General features: G+C 43.3%; 2 protein-coding genes across 15 annotated transcripts; both read left to right on the forward strand.

Moving 5' to 3' along the window:
* Positions 1 to 777: 777 nt before the first annotated feature.
* On the forward strand, positions 778 to 17020 carry LOC112253193 (CREB3 regulatory factor). Of its 7 annotated transcripts, none has more exons than XM_024425208.2 (10): positions 778 to 932; positions 1191 to 1298; positions 8420 to 8535; positions 8760 to 8876; positions 9269 to 9499; positions 9703 to 10306; positions 10971 to 11160; positions 11935 to 12008; positions 13775 to 13900; positions 14027 to 17020. In XM_024425208.2, exons 3-10 carry the CDS (start codon positions 8527 to 8529, stop codon positions 14143 to 14145), a joined length of 1470 nt encoding a protein of 489 aa, XP_024280976.1. In that variant the 5' UTR covers positions 778 to 932; positions 1191 to 1298; positions 8420 to 8526; the 3' UTR covers positions 14146 to 17020. The 7 variants fall into 7 exon arrangements, with proteins under 7 accessions (XP_024280976.1, XP_024280980.1, XP_024280978.1 ...); XM_024425212.2 differs by having other exon boundaries at positions 8764 to 8876; XM_024425210.2 differs by lacking the exons at positions 778 to 932; positions 1191 to 1298 and adding an exon at positions 6184 to 6242.
* LOC121846700 lies at positions 16082 to 17758 on the forward strand. 8 transcript variants are annotated; one of them, XM_042323658.1, is made up of 2 exons: positions 16082 to 17372; positions 17415 to 17758. In XM_042323658.1, exons 1-2 carry the CDS (start codon positions 16082 to 16084, stop codon positions 17756 to 17758), a joined length of 1635 nt encoding a protein of 544 aa, XP_042179592.1. The 8 variants fall into 8 exon arrangements, with proteins under 8 accessions (XP_042179592.1, XP_042179594.1, XP_042179595.1 ...); XM_042323660.1 differs by having other exon boundaries at positions 16082 to 17141; positions 17289 to 17758; XM_042323661.1 differs by having other exon boundaries at positions 16082 to 17003; positions 17205 to 17758.
* The last annotated feature ends 1813 nt before the right edge of the window (positions 17759 to 19571 follow it).

The raw sequence follows: 19571 nt of genomic DNA on the forward strand, positions 1-19571 counted from the left end.
ACATTATTTTCTTTGCTTGCTCACCTCACTTTTCAAGAAATGAAATGTGTTAAACATATAATCAAATGTGTATTGCCTTAAGCAGGATAGTCCAAGTCAATAGGCTATTTAGGCTACTAGGATACCTAGTACCAGAGATATTGAAGGAATTCTATACTTTCTATACCGTCTCTGCCTACCAAAACATTCACATTATTTAAAGATGAGTGAATTATTATCATGAGGTCACCAGCACCGCACAGTGAGTCGATCAATTTAAAATAAAGCATTATTGTCTCTAGACACTAAAACGTGTCTCACCGTAGGCTACCTCTCAGCACCATCCTGTCGATCTCTCGTTCCTCCAAAGGGGGGCTGGCCTCACAAGAAAAGCTGATTTTAAGTGTAGTGAAATCCATGCACTGTGTGTAGCAGGTAGTTCTCAGTAATTATAACACAATCAGTCATATCTGCCTACACAAATTAAATGACTGATGTTCTCCTTTAATTTCATTCCTTACTTTCTCTATGGTTCCTTTTGAACAAATCATGCATTTTCACAGCTGATCCCGGACTGAACCATTTGGGTTCTGAGGGGATTTATTTATCAACAAGTTCCACATTATTGTATTTAGAGGAAATATATCCTAGCCTAATGAAGTCTTGAAGATGACTATGTTAATTTGATGACATTAATGTAATATATGTCATTTATAATAACAACCAATGTGTGTATTAATGGGAAATAAAGAAAAATGTTTCCTTGTTTCGCCATGTCTAGACCATTCCAAAGCCAGCTGTTCAGGACTAGCGCAAATATATTTTGCGTCGATATACCAGAGGACCACAACATATCATTAATTCTTGTAATTTGTGCGGTCTTGTGGAGAAGAACATTGGTTTATGTGGATGTCACTTTGTTCCCCTGATTGTAACTGCTGGAAGAGTGGACGGTAAGTAGCCTAGCCTTCTACAGCATGGTAGCCATGAATCGAGCAATAACCCTGTATAGGCTACTGTTTTGTGGCGACTCTGATGCCAGTCAATGCTGATGTGCTCTTCCTGTATTATATACAATGGCCTCCTAGGTTATAGCTGTGTAGGCCTAATAGAAATATAATATTCTATGCTGCATAGGCTTATCGTTGCTGGTATTGCAACGAGTACTATTTAGTGGTCAAATGTTTAGCCTATTTCCTATCGGACTTTAGGCTGCTAGCTTCCAGAGCGCTCGCTGTCAGAACCGCGGGGCTGCGCATTGACAGATGACGGGGGCGCGCTTCAACATCGGAAAATGTGACACACCGTCCATGCAGGAGGTAAGACAGCTAGCTGTTCGTTCAAAGTACTGCCTTTTCGTAACTTAAGTTCCAGCGACAAGGTGATATTGTTGCCACATGTTGTTTTAAAAGGCTTGCACAACGTTCAGCTAAATGTATGCTCAGATTCAGAAAACTTTAATGTCCTCAATGATGGCATTAGACTAAATGAGAATAACAGTCGGTTTATAGTGAAAATAAATCCCCCCCACAGCTGTCAGGTACAGAGCTTTGCTATTCCTCTTATTTCTTGGAAAGGAGTAGTCACTCCCCTCTCTGTCTCATGTGGAAGAAAGGCTGTTTCTTCAGACTATCCCTCTGTAGAGTTATGGTGTGTGTGTGTGTGTGTGTGTGTGTGTGTGTGTGTTTGTGTGTGACACAGGGAAATGACTGATTAGGACTATTTTAGGGATCTGGGGCACAGGATGTTGGCTGTGAGTATTAGTCTTTCCTCTATCTATCCCCCCCCTCTGTCTTTCTGTCTCTCTGTGCTCCTATGATGGAATACAGCAACTCAATTTTACAGTCCTGGAAGTTGTTTTACATTGCTGTTAGTTGTTCAGAAAGCATGTGTTAAATGCTCGATTGAATGACTCCCAAAGAGTAAAAATAAATGTGGTCTGTCAAATAAAGTGTAACCTGGCAACCCAACCTAAACTGCAGCAGATTACCCCTTGTCTATAGCAGCTAGAAGCTATATGGTCTTGTTGAGGTCTATATTAACACAGTGCTCATGTGATGAGCTGCTAGATTAACCTAGATGTCACTGCAGTGATGAATCCATTAGGCAGGATTAGGCGGCTGCCTATGGTGGCAGATTGACAAGGGCGGCATTTTCTGAGCTAAACTGACCAAGACACACCTCCAACAACAACACATAAAATCTCACATAATTCAGTATTCAGATCCCTAGGATTTTTACACATTCTGTTACGTTACAGCCTTATTCTAAAATTGATTTAATAGTTTTTTTCCCTCATCAATCTACACACAATACCCCATAATGACAAAGCAAAAACTCAGTTAATATTTTTATTTTTTGCAATTGTATTAAAAATAAATGGATATATTGCATTTCCATAAGTATTCAGACCCTTCACTCAGTACTTTGTTGAAATACTTTTGGCAGTGATTACAGCCTCAAGTCTTCTTGGGGATGACACTACAAGCTTGGCACATCTGTATTTGGGGAGTATGTCCTGTTCCTCTCTGTAGATTTTCAAGTTCTGTCAGGTTGGATGGGGAGTGTTGCTGCACATCTATTTTCAGGTCTCTCCAGAGATGTTCGATCGGGTTCAAATCCAGGCTCTGACTGGGCCACTAAAGGACATTCAGACTTGTCCCGAAGCCACACCTGTGTTGTCTTGGCTGTGTGCTTAGGGTCATTGTCCTGTTGGAAGGTGAACCTTCATCCCCAGTCCGAGGTCCTGAGCACTCTGGAGCAGGTTTTCATCAAGGACCTCTCTGTACTTTGTTCTGTTCCTCTTTATCTCGATCCTGACTAGTCTCCCAGTCCCTGCCGCTGAAAAACATCCCACAGCATGATCCGCTCACCATCATTTATTTTTTATATTTTTTATTTAACCTTTATTTAACTAAGCAAGTCCAGTTAAGAACATATTCTTATTTACAATGACTGCCTACCCCGGCCAACCCTAACCCAGTCGTTGCTGGGCCAATTGTGCGCTATCCTATGGGACTCCCAATCACAGCCGGTTGTGATATAACCTGGAATCGAACCAGGGTCTGTAGTGACGCCTCGCCTCTCTGGTTTTAGACCCCATCATAGCACTGAGACGGCACTTGTGAAGGTGGTAAATGTCATTTTAATGGCATCGGACCGAGGCTCTGCATCTGTCCTCGTGCTCCTAGACCTTAGTGCTGCTTTTGATACCAGCGATCACCACATTCTTTTGGAGAGATTGGAAACCCAAATTGGTCTACACGGACAAGTTCTGGCCTGGTTTAGATCTTATCTGTCGGAAAGATATCAGTTTGTCTCTGTGAATGGTTTGTCTTCTGACAAATCAACTGTAAATTTCGGTGTTCCTCAAGGTTCCGTTTTAGGACCACTATTGTTTTCACTATATATTTTACCTCTTGGGGATGTTATTCGAAAACATAATGTTAACTTTCACTGCTATGCGGATGACACACAGCTGTACATTTCAATGAAACATGGTGAAGCCCCAAAATTGCCCTTGCTAGAAGCATGTGTTTCAGACATAAGGAAGTGGATGGCTGCAAACTTTCTACTTTTAAACTCGGACAAAACAGAGATGCTTGTTCTAGGTCCCAAGAAACAAAGAGATCTTCTGTTGAATCTGACAATTAATCTCAATGGTTGTACAGTCGTCTCAAATAAAACTGTGAAGGACCTCGGCGTTACTCTGGACCCTGATCTCTCTTTTGAAGAACATATCAAGACCATTTCAAGGACAGCTTTTCTCCATCTACGTAACATTGCAAAAATCAGAAACTTTCTGTCCAAAAATTATGCAGAAAAATGAATCCATTGCTTTTGTCACTTCTAGGTTAGACTGCTGCAATGCTCTACTTTCCGGCTACCCGGATAAAGCACTAAATAAACTTCAGTTGGTGCTAAATACGGCTGCTAGAATCCTGACTAGAACCAAAAAAATGGATCATATTACTCCAGTGCTAGCCTCTCTACACTGGCTTCCTGTCAAAGCAAGGGCTGATTTCAAGGTTTTACTGCAAACCTACAAAGCATTACATGGGCTTGCTCCTCCCTATCTCTCTGATTTGGTCCTGCCGTACATACCTACACGTACGCTACGGTCACAAGACGCAGGCCTCCTAATTGTCCCTAGAATTTCTAAGCAAACAGCTGGAGGCAGGGCTTTCTCCTATAGAGCTCCATTTTTATGGAATGGTCTGCCTACCCATGTCAGAGACGCAAACTCGGTCTCAACCTTTAAGTCTTTACTGAAGACTAATCTCTTCAGTGGGTCATATGATTGAGTGTAGTCTGGCCCAGGAGTGGGAAGGTGAACGGAAAGGCTCTGGAGCAACGAACCGCCCTTGCTGTCTCTGCCTGGCCGGTTCTCCTCTTTCCACTGGGATTCTCTGCCTCTAACCCTATTACAGGGGCTGAGTCACTGGCTTACTGGGGCTCTCTCATGCCGTCCCTGGAAGGGGTGCGTCACCTGAGTGGGTTGATTCACTGATGTGGTCATCCTGTCTGGGTTGGCGCCCCCACTTGGGTTGTGCCATGGCGGAGATCTTTGTGGGCTATACTCGGCCATGTCTCAGGATGGTAAGTTGGTGGTTGAAGATATCGCTCTAGTGGTGTGGGGGCTGTGCTTTGGCAAAGTGGGTGGGGTTATATCCTGTTTATATCCTTATATCCTTCCTGTTTGGCCCTGTCCAGGGGTGTCCTCGGATGGGTCCACAGTGTCTCCTGACCCCTCCTGTCTCAGCCTCCAGTATTTATGCTGCAGTAGTTTATGTGTCGGGGGGCTAGGGTCAGTTTGTTATATCTGGAGTACTTCTCCTGTCCTATTCGGTGTCCTGTGTGAATCTAAGTGTGCGTTCTCTAATTCTCTCCTTCTCTCTTTCTTTCTCTCTCTCGGAGGACCTGAGCCCTAGGACCATGCCCCAGGATTACCTGACATGATGACTCCTTGCTGTCCCCAGTCCACCTGGCCATGCTGCTGCTCCAGTTTCAACTGTTCTGCCTTCTTATTATTCGAACATGCTGGTCATTTATGAACATTTGAACATCTTGGCCATGTTCTGTTATAATCTCCACCCGGCACAGCCAGAAGAGGACTGGCCACCCCACATATGCTCTCTCTAATTCTCTCTTTTTTTCTCTCTCTCGGAGGACCTGAGCCCCAGGACCATGCCCCAGGACTACCTGACATGATGACTCCTTGCTGTCCCCAGTCCATCTGACCGTGCTGCTGCTCCAGTTTCAACTGTTCTGCCTTATTATTATACGACCATGCTGGTCATTTATGAACATTTGAACATCTTGGCCATGTTCTGTTATAATCTCCACCCGGCACAGCCAGAAGAGGACTGGCCACCCCACATAGCCTGGTTCCTCTCTAGGTTTCTTCCTAGGTTTGGGCCTTTCTAGGGAGTTTTTCCTAGCCACCGTGCTTCTACACCTGCATTGCTTGCTGTTTGGGGTTTTAGGCTGGGTTTCTGTACAGCACTTTGAGATATCAGCTGATGTACGAAGGGCTATATAAATAAATTTGATTTGATTTTTAGCACCATGCTTCACCATAAGGATGGTGACAGGTTTCCTCCAGATGTGACGCTTGGCATTCAGGCCAAAGAGTTCAATGTTGGTTTCATCAGACGAGAGAATCCTGTTTCTCATGGTCTGAGAGTCCTTTGGGTGCCTTTTGGCAAACTCCAAGCGGGCTGTCATGTGCCTTTCACTTAGGAGTGGCTTCTATCTGGCAACTCTACCATAAAGGCCTGATTGGTGGAGTGCTGCAGAGATGGTTGTCCTTCTGGAAGGTTCTCCCATCTCCACAGAGGAACTCTGGAGCTCTGTCAGAGTGACCATCGGGTTCTTTGTCACATCCCTTAACAAGGTCCTTCTCCCCAGATTGCTCAGAAGGTCAGCTCTAGGAAGAATCTTGGTGGTTCCAAACATCTTCCATTTAAGAATGTTTGAGGCCACTGTGTTCTTGGGGGCCTTGAGTGCTGCAGAAATGTGTTGGTACCCTTCCCCAGATCTGTGCCTCGACACAATCCTGTCTCTGCGCTCTACAGACAATTACTTCAACTGTTGGACCGTATATAGACAGGTGTGTGCCCTTCCAACTCCTGTCCAATCAATTGAATTTACCACAGGTGGACTCCAATCAAGTTGTGGAAACATCTCAAGGATTATCAATGCAAACAGGATGCACCTGAGCCCAATTTCGAGTCTCATAGCAAAGGGGCTGAATACTTAAGGTATTTCTGTTATTTATTTTTAATACATTTGCAAAAATGTCAAAAAACCTTTTTTGGGTTTGTCATTGTGGGGTATTGCGTGTAGATTGATGAGGGGAAAAAATATTTCAACCATTTTAGAATAAGGCTGTAACGTAACAAAATCATAGATGTCTATGATTGTTTCAGATTTGATGATGAACCTGATTTAAACATCCAGAAAAAAAAATATTTTTCAATTTTCAGAAAAGACGCCTTTTCAACGTTCCTGGAAAATTTGAATTTTAAACATATGGAAAATAAATATTTTCACCTTTCATTAAGAACCTAAATTGAACCTAGCTTCAACGTCTGAAAAATACAAATTTTACATGTCATTTCAACGTCATTTTGCTTGCTGGGAGTTTTTGTTTTGGGGGTGGGGGGTGGGGCAGGGGTCTTGCCTAGGGCAGGCAAGGAATTGCCATGAAGGAATCATTACTAAGTAATCTCAGAGCCCGAAACCAAGTCTTAAAAGCCTGACAAGCTACTCAATCTGTCATGGGAGACCTGTACAGTGCCTTGCAAAAGTATTAATCCCCCTTGGCATTTTTCCTATTTTGATGTATTACAACCTGTAATTTAAATTGATTTTTATTTGGATATCATGTAATGAACATACACAAATTACTCCAAATTGGTGAGGTGAAATTAAAAAATAACTTGTTTCAAAAAATTCAAAAAAATAAAAAACAGAAAAGTGGTTTGTGCATGTCTTCACCCCCTTTGCTATGAAGCCCCTAAATAAGATCTGGTGCAACCAATTACCTTCAGAAGTCACATAATTAGTTAAATAAAGTCCACCTGTGTGCAATCTAAGTGTCACATGATCTGTCACATGATCACAGTATATATACACCTGTTCTGAAAGGCCCCAGAGTCTGCAACACCACTAAGCAAGGGGCACCACCAAGTAAGCGGCACTATGAAGGCCAGGGAGCTCTCCAAATAGGTCAGGGACAAAGTTGTGGAGAAGTACAGATCAGGGTTGTGTTATAAAAAAATATCAGAAACTTTGAAAATCCCACAGAGCACCATTAAATCCATTATAATAAAATGGAAAGAATATGGCACCACAACAAACCTGCCAAGAGAGGGCCACCCACTAAAACTCATGGACCAGGCAAGGAGGGCATTAATCAGAGAGGCAACAAAGAGACCAAAGATAACCCTGAAGGAGCTGCAAAGCGCCATAGCAGAGATTGGACTATCTGTCCATCGGACCACTTTAAGCCGTACACTCCACAGAGCTGGGCTTTACGGAAGAGTGACCAGAAAAAAGCCATTGCTTAAAGAAAAAAATAAGCAAACACGTTTGGTGTTCGCCAAAAGGCATGTGGGAGACTCCGCAAACATATGGAAGAAGGTACTCTGGTCAGATGACACTAACATTGAGCTAACACCTCTCATCACCCAGCAACATGCTGTGAGGATGTTTTTCATTGGCAGGAACTGGAAAACTGGTCAGAATTGAAGGAATGACAGATGGCGCTAAATACAGGGAAATTCTTGAGGGAAACCTGTTTCAGTCTTCCAGAGCTTTGAGACTGGGACGGAGGTTCACCTTCCAGCAGGACAATGACCCTGAGCATACTGCTAAAGCAACACTTGAGTGGTTTAAGGGGAAACATTTAAATGTCTTGGATTGGCCTAGTCAAAGCCCGGACCTCAATTCAATTGAGAATCTGTGGTATGACTTAAAAATTGCGGTACACCAGCGGAACCCATCCAACTTGAAGGAGCTGTAGCAGTTTTGCCTTGAAGAATGGGCAAAAATCCCAGTGGCTAGATGTGTCAAGCTTATAGAGACATACCCCATGAGACTTGCAGCTGTAATTGCTGCAAAAGGTGGCTATACAAAGTATTGACTTTGGCGGGGTGAATAGTTATGCATGCCAAGTTGTCAGTTTTTTTTTGTCTTGTTTGTTTTACAAAAAAAAATGTGCATCTTCAAAGTGGTAGGTATGTTGTGTATCAAATGATACAAATCCCCCAAAAATCTATTTTAATTCCAGGTTGTAAGGCAACAAAATAGGAAACATGACAAGGGGGGTGAATACTTTCGCAAGCCACTGTAACTAATCTCTGAAACCTGAACTAAATCAGCTGCTCGATTTAAGATGTTAATATTAAGGCTAACTGTCTGTCTCTGTTATCAGATGATGTGAACTCTGACCTCTGGCGGTTGGTGTACTGATGATGACGAAGCTAACCGTACTAAACTTTTGACCCATCCAACTGCCTCTGAACAGGTCCAAGCACCACCATGCCTCAGGTACACAGCCTTGTTATACTACAATATTTTCTTCATTATACTTCATAATATATAGATACTTTATCATGATGAGTTGCTAGTTTATAAACTTAATGCTGGCTATTGTACAATATGACAAGAGAGTCATATCTGGCTTTCTCTCGCTTTCTCTCTCTGTCTTCCTCCCCCTTTATCTTTCTATCTCCCCCATCTAACTCTGACCCCTTCCCCTTCTCTCTCTCTAGCCAGGTAGCAGTGGGATGGAGCCTGTCTTTGGTGAGGCCTATGGGACCAACGGGTTATCTGTGACCTTAGAGCCATTCACCATCTCTCCTACAGGGGGCAGTGCAGAGTCAGACAACGTAGGTACAGTGGAAAACATTTGTCACTTGTGTATGTCCCATGTCTGAATCAGTGGAGGCTGCTGAGGGGAGGCCAGGCCATAATAATGGCTGGAATGGAGTCAATGGAATGGCATCAAACACATGGAAACCATGTGTTTGATGTGCTTGATACCATTCCACTAATTCTGCTCCAGCAATTACCACAAGCCCCAACTCCCCAATTAAGGTGACACCAGCCTCCTGTGGTCTGACTCAGTCCCTGATTAGAGGGGATGGAAGAATGAAAACCATCAATGCTATTGACCTCTGGATCTGGAATTGAATACCACAGAAGTAAAAAACGATGTGTGTGTGTGTATGTAACTCAGTGTTATCATAGACAGAGAATGTGTTTGGTCTCTGTGTTGTAGTGTCCTAAGGGTGTGGTGGTGATGTTGGGGGCCCCAGCCCTGTCCCTGTGTCGAGGCCAGCAGCCTGGATGTGAGCTACTCAGTGATCTCTTGGAGGATGTGATCACTGACGACACACACACCTCCGAGCGTCGCTGGGACATCTCGGCCCTGGATGACATCACACACTACGCCAAAGGCAGCCCAGAGGGGCCACCACCGAGCTGCGAGTGCTCCTTCGTCTCACCTGAGGTATGAGTTACTCTTAACCACAGATTATCAGGATTAACATCATCACTAACCTTCACCATTAGATCCTGGGAAGTCACTTCAGGTTCTGGAGATCTACAGGGTGTGCAGCTGTTTGTTCCAGCCAAGCACTAACACAACTGAGGAAACTATGGTTTACTGTGGTTTAGAGCAAACTTCTACCTACTCTGTTTTGCTCTCCGCAGGGAGGCAGAGAAAAACCATGGTTATCCCTAAGACCAGATGACAGGCAGCCGAGGAACCCCACAGACCTCACACCCTGTGTAGGGTTGGGGGCTGGACACCTCCTCCTGGCTGGTAGATTCCCGGAGTCCTGGAGCCAAGAGGCTGGAGGGCGGGAGAGTGAAGCTAGGGAAGGGCTGCAGCAGGTGGGGCAGGAAGAGATGGTGCATAACTACTCTCTACAGAGTGAGCCAGACACTGAGTCTAGTCAAGGAACAGACAGCGATATTGAAGAGGAGAAGGAGGAAGAGGGGAAAGAGGAAGAGGAGAAGGGGACAGACGCCATGGAGGAAGAGAAAGGGAAGGAAGAGGAGGAGCTTCAGTCCCATAAGAGACAAAAGAAACGCCGGCGTTACTGGGAATGTAGCCTCTTCAGTGAGGCAGACCTGGGGAGAGATGGAGAGAAAGAGAGATTGAGAGCCAAATGGAGAGATGGAGAAAAAGATAGACGGAGAGCCGAAGAGAGATATGAAGAAAGAGATGAAGATAAATATGAAGGGGATATAATCTGTGGCCCTAGCACCCTACCCACCACCATGTGCCTGAAAGAGGGGACCTCCACCAATGGTGAGACCTCAATCCCAAGCCATAAGACCCATTAATGTACAATAGAATAAGGAAAGGAAGATGTAAAACATTTTAACATTTTATATGTTCTTAATTTTTATAAATGTATCAATACTCATTCGGTGGGTCACATACATACTAGGAAAGTGTTAATTTTAAAGGGATACATCGAGATTTTGGCAATGAGGCCCTTTATCTACTTCCCCAGAGTCAGATGAACACAGATGATACCATTTTTATGTCTCTGTGTCCGATATGAAAGAAATTAGAGGTAGTTCGTAACTAGAATTAGGGCACTGACTGGAAGTCTGAGTATCGACTAGCATAAATCTGATATCCACGACTTCATCTGACTCTGGGGAAGTAGATAAAAGGCTTCATTGTCGAAATCCCCAAGTATCCCTTTAACACCATGGGTGTTAAAATTCAGAAGTAAAATTTGCTGCTTCAACCTCACCATCTCTCATTTCTATTGCCAAACACAAATACATTGTTAGTGGAGTCTAAAGTATAGCTGCATTAGCTGCACTGTCAGTTGCGTCTCGAGTGCTTGCGTGCTTGGAAACATATAATTACATTTAGTCATTTAGCAGATGTTCTTATCCAGAGCGACTTACAGACTTACTTATGTAAAACCAACCACAAACTCCTGTGTGTTCCCCAGGTAAGCGAGGCCAGAGAAAAGCCCGTCGTACAGATGCCAGTGACCTGACCCCCAGCCCTGGGAAGCTACAGAGCTTGGGAGAGCAGCTCCATACACTCAGCTCTGCTCTGGAGGGCCTGACTCCTGTCAGTGACCTGCCTGTTACTGCCAGGACCCCAACACGAAAGGAGAGGAACAAACTGGCCTCCAGGTACACGTAGACACTAGGACACGGACACATACACACCACTTACCTGACTTACCTGTCTAACTGTAGAGGCATAATTCGCTAGTGACTTTTCCACACTGCACTTTCAGAAGTACATTTGATTTGTACAGCAGGGTGTCCCGAATGGAAGTACCACTCAACAGAACTGTGCTGTGTTAAATTCAACCTGCGTCTAGCTAAGTGCTAGTGAGGTCGAGTGTAGCGCAGCATAAGCTCTGGCTATAGGTTGGTAAACTGTCTCTCACTCTCTGTCTCTGTCTCTGTCTCTCTCCATCTCTCTCACTCTGTCTGTCTGTCTCTCTCACTCTCTCGCTGTCTCTCACTCTCACTCTCTCTCTGTCTCTCAATTCAATTTCAATTTAAGGGCTTTATTGGCATGGGAAAAATGTTTACATTGCCAAAGCAAATGAAATAGATATTAAACAATAAAACATTGACTGTAAACATTACACTTACAAAAGTTACAAATACACTTACAAAAGTTACAAAATAATAAATACATTTCAAATGTCATATTATGTATATATACAGTGTTGCAATGATGTGTAAATAGTTAAAGTACAAAAGTGAAAATAAATAAACATAAATAGGTTGTATTTACAATGGTGTTTGTTCTTCACTGGTTGTCCTTTTTGGCAACAGGTCACACATCTTGCTACTGTAATGGCACACTGTAGTATTTCACCCAATAGATATGGGAGTTTATCAACACTCCCATCTCTCTATCACTCTATCTCTCGCCCTCTCTCTCCACAGAGCGTGTCGGCTGAAGAAGAAAGCCCAGCATGAGGCCAACAAAATCAAACTGTGGGGTCTGAACCAGGAGTATGGTGAGTTATTTCTTCCGATTTATAATCAGTGACCCACCTAAAACTGTTGTTATGGGTTCTGTTGGTGATCCACCAAGTAGAGAAAGATTTTGTTTGTAGCCAGGATCCTTTCTCAATCTAGCTGGTCCTTGATCTGTATGTGCGGTCTTAGGATTTGGTAATACAGAGCAATCAGATTTGGGACCACGCTATTCTCAAAATGTGACCTAATCAACCAGAAGCCACAGGGTCCTGACCACTGGAGGCTCCTCAGAGTAGGAAGGGGAGGGCAATGCTACTAAATTCATTTCTGAAAAGTTCAAATGGTTCAACATTAAAAAAGCTGTCCTTTTTAGATAAAACTATACTAAATATATTCACGTCACCAAATAACTGATTAAAACACACTGTGTTACGATGTAAGTCTACAGTAGCCTCAAAAGCACTCTGTAGGGTAGCACCATGCTGTAGCTGGAGGACAGCTATCTTCCATCCTCCTCTGGGTACATTGACTTCAATATAAAACCTAGGAGGCTCATGGTTCTCGGCTCCTTCCATAGACTTACACAGTAATTATGACAACTTCCGGAGGACGTGCTCCAACCTATCAGAGCTCTTGCAGTATGAACTGACATGTTGTCCATCCAATCAAAGGAACAAAGAATGAATCTAGTACTGAAAGCATAAGCTACAGCTAGCTAACACTGCAGTGCAGTGGTGAGTAGTTGACTCCAAGAGAGTGAAAGACAATAGTTAAGCCGTTTTTAACAAATTAAGTAGTAGCAGCAGAGAGAGAGAGTGATAGCTATATTTCATTGTCTTTTTTCCTTCTTCTTAGTTTACTTTTCACTTATCTAATGCAGCTAATTTAGCCTACTCAACATCCTGATTCAAACAGAGAGGAATGCTATTTAAGTTAACTAGCAGACTAAGGCTATCCAACACTGCAACTCTTCAAGTCAAGGTTAAGCTTTCTGTTTTATTAATTTATTGCCACCGGGGCCCGCTGGTGTAACTGCTAAACTGCTTGCTGTACACTGTACTGCATGATTGTACACATGGATTGGATTCTGGGTTTACTTACACGTTAGTTATAGTTTGTTGACTATAATATTAATATGGTGACAACAATGTAGGCTTAGTGGTTAGTGTTATGGTATGAAGGTTTGGCTTGGAGAGGTTTTTGCGCTTGGTCATAGACAGCTGTTGTGTTGTGCACTGAAGTCCACAAGCGAAGGAAAAATGTGAGAGCAGAGCGAGTAAATGCAAAAAGGAATTATACAGCGAGCATTAGCAATGATTCCGTATTTGTCTGCTATGAAAGTGAACTGTGTGTGCGGATGATCAGGGGTGTATTCATTCTGCCGATTCTGTCTTAAACAAAAGCAAACGGAACGGGAAGGACCTACCTGAATTTGTCCAATACAAACTCTTGTTTTAGTTGCAAAACGTTCTGTTTGGACTAATGATTCCACCCCAGATCAGCTAGATGCAGGCAAGAGTGTGCAATGTGTTATTGAATGTGTCACTGTCTGTCACCTTGATTATTTAAAAAAAATCTACCTCTCTAATCTTAAACGGCACCAACCGCCACTGGCCCTAACACACTGTTATAGATAACTATCTGTTTCATACAATCCTTTTTCACACTTAACATAGCCTATGTGCTTTAAATATACATTTTTATGATTTCATTTATACTGAGACTTTCCAAGGGAATTTAGCCAGTATGCAGCCATTTTAGCTCATTCAGTCAATCCTTCATGTCTCTGGTGTAATTCCTTCAGATGGCCTGTTGTGGGCAGTGCTGCAGATAAAGGAGCTGATCCGCCAGAGAGTGGAGAGCAGAGAGGAAGACACAGAGAGAGGATGTCTGAGAGAGAGACTGGAGGACATTCTGAAGGAATCAGCTGGTGAGTAGTGAGTATGTAGTCTGTTTGGACTGCCATGAGACCTGTGAGTGTGACTGTATTTTAATGGAAGTATGTTAATTGTATGGATGTGTGTTTGTGGGTATTTGTGCGCGTGCGTGTGTGCAGGGCCACGTGTAGCAGGACGAGGCAAAGCGTTTGTGGAGAGGATCTTGAAGAACCCTGCCCGGGGACAGAGCACCAGAGAGACTAAGGGAGAAGGAGGGTCATCAGACCCTAGCCACTAACCTCTTCTCCCCACCAGAGTCACTATCCCGCCCCTTCTTGCTTCACTTTGCACTTTCTAACATGGAGAGAAGGTAGGATAGGCAGGCAGGCAGACAGACAGATAGAGAGCATCTGCTGTGCCTCTAGCTGTTACAGTATAGCTGATGAGTGTCTCCGAACATTAACGTTTGGCATGTTTGTTTAAGATTGTGTGTGTAAGGGAGGAAGTGTGCATAATTCCAGTGTATCTATTGCATTATGTACTATAGTATATACCATCGTGCCTAAAGGAGGACACTGTGTGCTGCTAGCTAGTCGTAGTTATACACTATAATGGAAGAACAGGGAGAGGAGTGACAGTGAGTATGGTGCTTATAACAGTGGACATGATGACTAAGCTGTTTATCTTGACGTCCATTTTGAATTGTACTGTAAACCAAATGTGCATAGATAAACAGGCAGACAGGGGGAAGGACTTTGGCATCACGTGAATGTTGCACAGTGCTTCTCAAAGATGCTGAATGCTGCTTGCATGGTCGTTTTATATGTCTCTGCATTCCTTACAAAGTAAATTATGTTTCTCTACAGATCCTCTTTAAAACTGATGTCATAATGTACTGTACTTCTCTACAGAGGAACCTGTGTAGAGGATAAAAATAACCTTAAACCAGGGAAACTCCCGTCCTCAGGAGGGCCCTGTGTTTTCTGGTTTATTTTCTTCCTGCAAATCAGTGACTGGACTGCTACCTGGGAAACCTGGCCCCATGTTCACAAAGAGTCTCTGAGTGCTGATCTAGGATCAGTAGATCATAATTAATAGGATTACATGGACAGGGGGGGACCTAATCCTAGATCAGCATTCCTTCCCTGAGACACTTTTTTAACATGGGCCCAGGCGTGTCTTCTCTCGGCAATGAGTGATTAAGTGCCACAGGGAGAAGAGAGAACAGCACTGCACCCCTGATTACCATAGTTGTCCATCCATGTCCTAAACCCACAGTACTGTAACTGTTAGAGAGATCCACATCAATGGTTTCAAAGCTGATTAATATATTTCATATATCTGATTAATCTATCTGATTTTTCATCTGATTCATCTATATAGGTCCACTGTGCTTTTTGTAGCCTGTGCCTTTGAATGGTCTTTGAGAGCAATATATTAATACGCACACCACCACATCTCTCTCTGCTTCTCTTTGTGCTGCTGAGAATATAGAAAACACAATTCATTCAGAGACAACAAATACCCTCCCATACAAACCTGAACGTTTACTATTCTCTCATTTGCAAAATGGCCAATGTGATTTTTGAGAGGAAAGGTGTAGTGTGGCCATTCGGTCAGTATAGTCCCTATAATCCCAGGCCTGTATTCATAAAGCATCTTAAAATGCTGATCTATGATAATTTTAGATCATGATGAATAAGATTACCTGGACGAGGGGGACCTGATCCTAGATCAGCTTTTATTTACATTTAAGTCAAGCTAGCTAGATGTGACACTCCTACTCTAGGACTCTTTATGGATATGGACCCAGAGCTTTACTTCACTCTAAGTCCTGTCATTGCACTTCATGTACTTGAATGTAGGAGCACAGTAGTCTATTTACTTGAAAGATGGAGCACATTGAGAAATACAAGGCCCTGCTTCAGTATATTATTGACACAGCAGGGGTCATGAACTGCCCAGCCACAGATCTTGGCAATAATCCTCAATTGGATGGACGAGTGACCATATCCTCAATTAATCCCCAACAATAATGGAACTGCTCATAAAAGTATTATGTCTTAACATGCGTGCACAAACACACACATGAAAATAAGTGATACAAAAAAATAACATGTCATATAGATGATCATAACTAATAATTGAGAAGTTTGCACATTTATTGAATTTATAGATTTTGAAGAAGTGCTGTATATCATGATCAAGGGAACAGATTTGTCTGGGAAATTAACATGTATGGAGTTATAGGCCGTAACAGACCAGGCCATAACAGACCAGGCCTTAACATACCAGTTATAGGCCTTAACAGACCAGTTATAAGCCTTAACAGACCAGGACTTAAAAGCCCAGGCCTTAACAGACCAGTTATCAGCCTTAACAGACCAGGACTTAAAATCCCAGGCCTTAACAGACCAGTTATAGGCCTTAACAGACCAGGCCTTAACAGACCAGTTATAGGTCTTAACAGACCAGTTATAGGCCTTAACAGACCAGGCCGTAACAGACCAGTTATAGACCTTAGCAGACCAGTTATAGGCATCAGCAGACCAGTTATAGGCCTCAGCAGACCAGTTATAGGCCTCAGCAGACCAGTTATAGAACTTAGCAGACCAGTTATAGGCCTCAGCAGACCAGTTATAGGCCTTAGCAGACCAGTTATAGGCCTCAGCAGACCAGTTATAGGCCTCAGCAGACCAGTTATAGGCCTCAGCAGACCAGTTATAGGCCTCAGCAGACCAGTTATAGGCCTCAGCAGACCAGTTATAGGCCTCAGCAGACCAGTTATAGAACTTAGCAGACCAGTTATAGGCCTCAGCAGACCAGTTATAGGCCTCAGCAGACCAGTTATAGGCCTCAGCAGACCAGTTATAGACCTCAGCAGACCAGTTATAGGCCTTAACAGACCAGGCCTTAACAGACCAGTTATCAGCCTTAACAGACCAGGCCTTAACAGACCAGTTATAGGTCTTAACAGACCAGTTATAGGCCTCAGCAGACTAGTTATAGGCCTCAGCAGACTAGTTATAGGCCTCAGCAGACCAGTTATAGGCCTCAGCAGACCAGTTATAGGCCTCAGCAGACCAGTTATAGGCCTCAGCAGACCAGTTATAGGCCTCAGCAGACCAGTTATAGGCCTCAGCAGACCAGTTATAGGCCTCAGCAGACCAGTTCACAGACCAGTTATAGGCCTCAGCAGACCAGTTATAGGCCTCAGCAGACCAGTTATAGGCCTCAGCAGACCAGTTATAGGCCTCAGCAGACCAGTTATAGGCCTCAGCAGACCAGTTATAGGCCTCAGCAGACCAGTTATAGCCCTCAGCAGACCAGTTATAGCCCTCAGCAGACCAGTTATAGCCCTCAGCAGACTAGTTATAGGCCTCAGCAGACCAGTTATAGGCCTCAGCAGACCAGTTATAGAACATAGCAGACCAGTTATAGGCCTCAGCAGACCAGTTATAGGCCTCAGCAGACCAGTTATAGGCCTCAGCAGACCAGTTATAGGCCTCAGCAGACCAGTTATAGGCCTCAGCAGACCAGTTATAGAACTTAGCAGACCAGTTATAGGCCTCAGCAGACCAGTTATAGGCCTCAGCAGACCAGTTATAGGCTTCAGCAGACCAGTTATAGGCCTCAGCAGACCAGTTAAAAACCTCAGCAGACCAGTTATAGGCCTTAACAGACCAGGCCTTAACAGACCAGTTATCAGCCTTAACAGACCAGGCCTTAACAGACCAGTTATAGGTCTTAACAGACCAGTTATAGGTCTTAACAGACCAGTTATAGGTCTTAGCAGACCAGGCCGTAACAGATCAGTAGAACTTAGCAGACCAGAGGCAGTCGTTCCAGAAAGCTGTGTATTGTCGAGTTATCTGCTAGAATACTTATTCCCAGTCTTACTTAAGCCTTAACCTATTCATCTGATCTTGCAGTAGTTAACATGTAATAAGCCATTTGTAATGTGTTATTAACCCTTTATCAACATGTATGAAACATTTATTAGCTCTGGGACTGTGCATGAAAAAGAGAAACACACAAAACAAATGTCATAGAAATAGAAACACATAGTTTTGTTCAGTCCGTTCAGTCCGTTCAGTCCGTTCAGTCCGTTCAGTCTGTTCAGTCTGTTCAGTCCGTTCAGTCTGTTTAAATGTAGATTTTGCTATCTTGAAGCTGCTGCTATGTCAATAAAAATCTATATTCTTAAAATGCCAAGTGTGAATTGATTAATTGATTCTATGAACAATGTGCTTCCATCTTAATTTAAATAATCAATGGGTGGGTCCATAAATAACAATTTTGTGTAAATGAGCTATTAGTCCGCACACACAGCAAAACTACACAGACAGACACACACACACACAACTTACCTGTCTAACCAGACTCCTAGTTTTCTGTAAACCTGCACTTCTGAATCGCCTGTTGAGGGTAAAGTGTAGCTCAATGCTGTAACAATCAGTTTTCTAGAGTTCAGCTCTGTTGGATCAACAACACAACTCTGGGATTTGGTTCGAGGTATTGAAATATCTTGAGATATCTTTGGTTAGAGATATTAATATACCATCAAAAATTAAAAACAAAAAGGTTCTCCAACTGTGGATTAACTTTTGGGGGAAGTGCCCATTTTAAGAAAGAAAGTTATTAAAAGTTATTCAAAGACAGGGAGTGAAAATGGCTTAGAGATCATGTTAACCAGAGGAGGATCTCTCCTGTCCTGTATGCTGCGGCAAGAATCCTGCCCTACTGTCGTGTAGCCACAGCTTCAGTAAGGGCTATACGGGAATGCTGTTCTGAGAAAGTATCCCAGGAAGTCCAGTTTGTAGGAGATGTCCGATGTCTGAACCTCCATGTAACTTGGCTCTAATGAACCTGTGTGTGAGGCCTTTTGGGGCTCCTGAGAGGCGTAGCGGTCTGAGGCACTGCATCTCAGTGCTAGAGGCATCACTACAGACACCCTGGTTTGATTCCAGGCTGTATCACAACCGGCTGTGTTTGGGAGTCCCTTGGGTGGCGCACAATTGGCCCAGTGTCATCCTGGTTTGGCCGGTGTAGGCCGTCATTGTAAATAAGAATTTGTTCTTAACTGACTTGCCTTGTTAAATGTACAAAAAAATAAAAATTAGAGCAGTCAGAGCGTTTCAGCAGGGTCTAAGATGCTCTGAAGTGTACGTTGTGAGAAACTCTAGCTCTTCTGTCTGGAGGATAAACAGCCTGTCTGCTTGGTGTGACAGGCATCAAATAAACATACATCTCATGACTATGTCCCCATAGATGAGGCTGTACAGGATCATAAGGTAAGAGAAATACAACCATTTGGAAATCTATGATAGATTTGTTCAATGGTATAAACAATGAGATTTTAACTTTTGATTGACTGAAAATTAGGCTGCAGTGATAGACTTGAGGTGTTCAGATGTTCTCTCAAGTCTAGATATGGTGTCCTCAGTGTAGTTCTGTTTCATTCCAGGAGGAACTCCAGAGATCTTTGGAGATCTTACAGGAGAAGGTGAAGGTCTTTAATAAAAACAGCAGAGCACATTAAGGTCAGTACTGCATACATTGTTCAGGGTTCATTGTTCAATTACATATATTCTTGTTCTGTTCGGTATTAGATCCTGTTACTTTAGGAAAGATGTGGTGTCACGTGTCAGGATCTGCATGCATATTCACTAACAGTTTTCTGGTACAATAATAACCCTGTATGAATACTATGAGATATTAGAC

Source organism: Oncorhynchus tshawytscha, linkage group LG06 (assembly GCF_018296145.1).
Source record: "Oncorhynchus tshawytscha isolate Ot180627B linkage group LG06, Otsh_v2.0, whole genome shotgun sequence".
In the NCBI taxonomy this organism is placed as follows: domain Eukaryota; kingdom Metazoa; phylum Chordata; class Actinopteri; order Salmoniformes; family Salmonidae; genus Oncorhynchus; species Oncorhynchus tshawytscha.

Excerpts from the sequence above, each read along its gene's own strand:
- LOC112253193 (XM_024425208.2), top strand. Across the intron at positions 10,307-10,970 it reads AGAGGGGACCTCCACCAATG|GTAAGCGAGGCCAGAGAAAA; the intron begins GTGAGACCTCAA and ends TGTGTTCCCCAG. Across the intron at positions 12,009-13,774 it reads GGGTCTGAACCAGGAGTATG|ATGGCCTGTTGTGGGCAGTG; the intron begins GTGAGTTATTTC and ends TAATTCCTTCAG.
- LOC121846700 (XM_042323658.1), top strand. The coding sequence starts at position 16,082 with ATGTATGGAGTTATAGGCCGTAACAGACCAGGCCATAACAGACCAGGC. Across the intron at positions 17,373-17,414 it reads CCTCAGCAGACCAGTTATAG|GCCTCAGCAGACCAGTTATA; the intron begins GCCTCAGCAGAC and ends GACCAGTTATAG.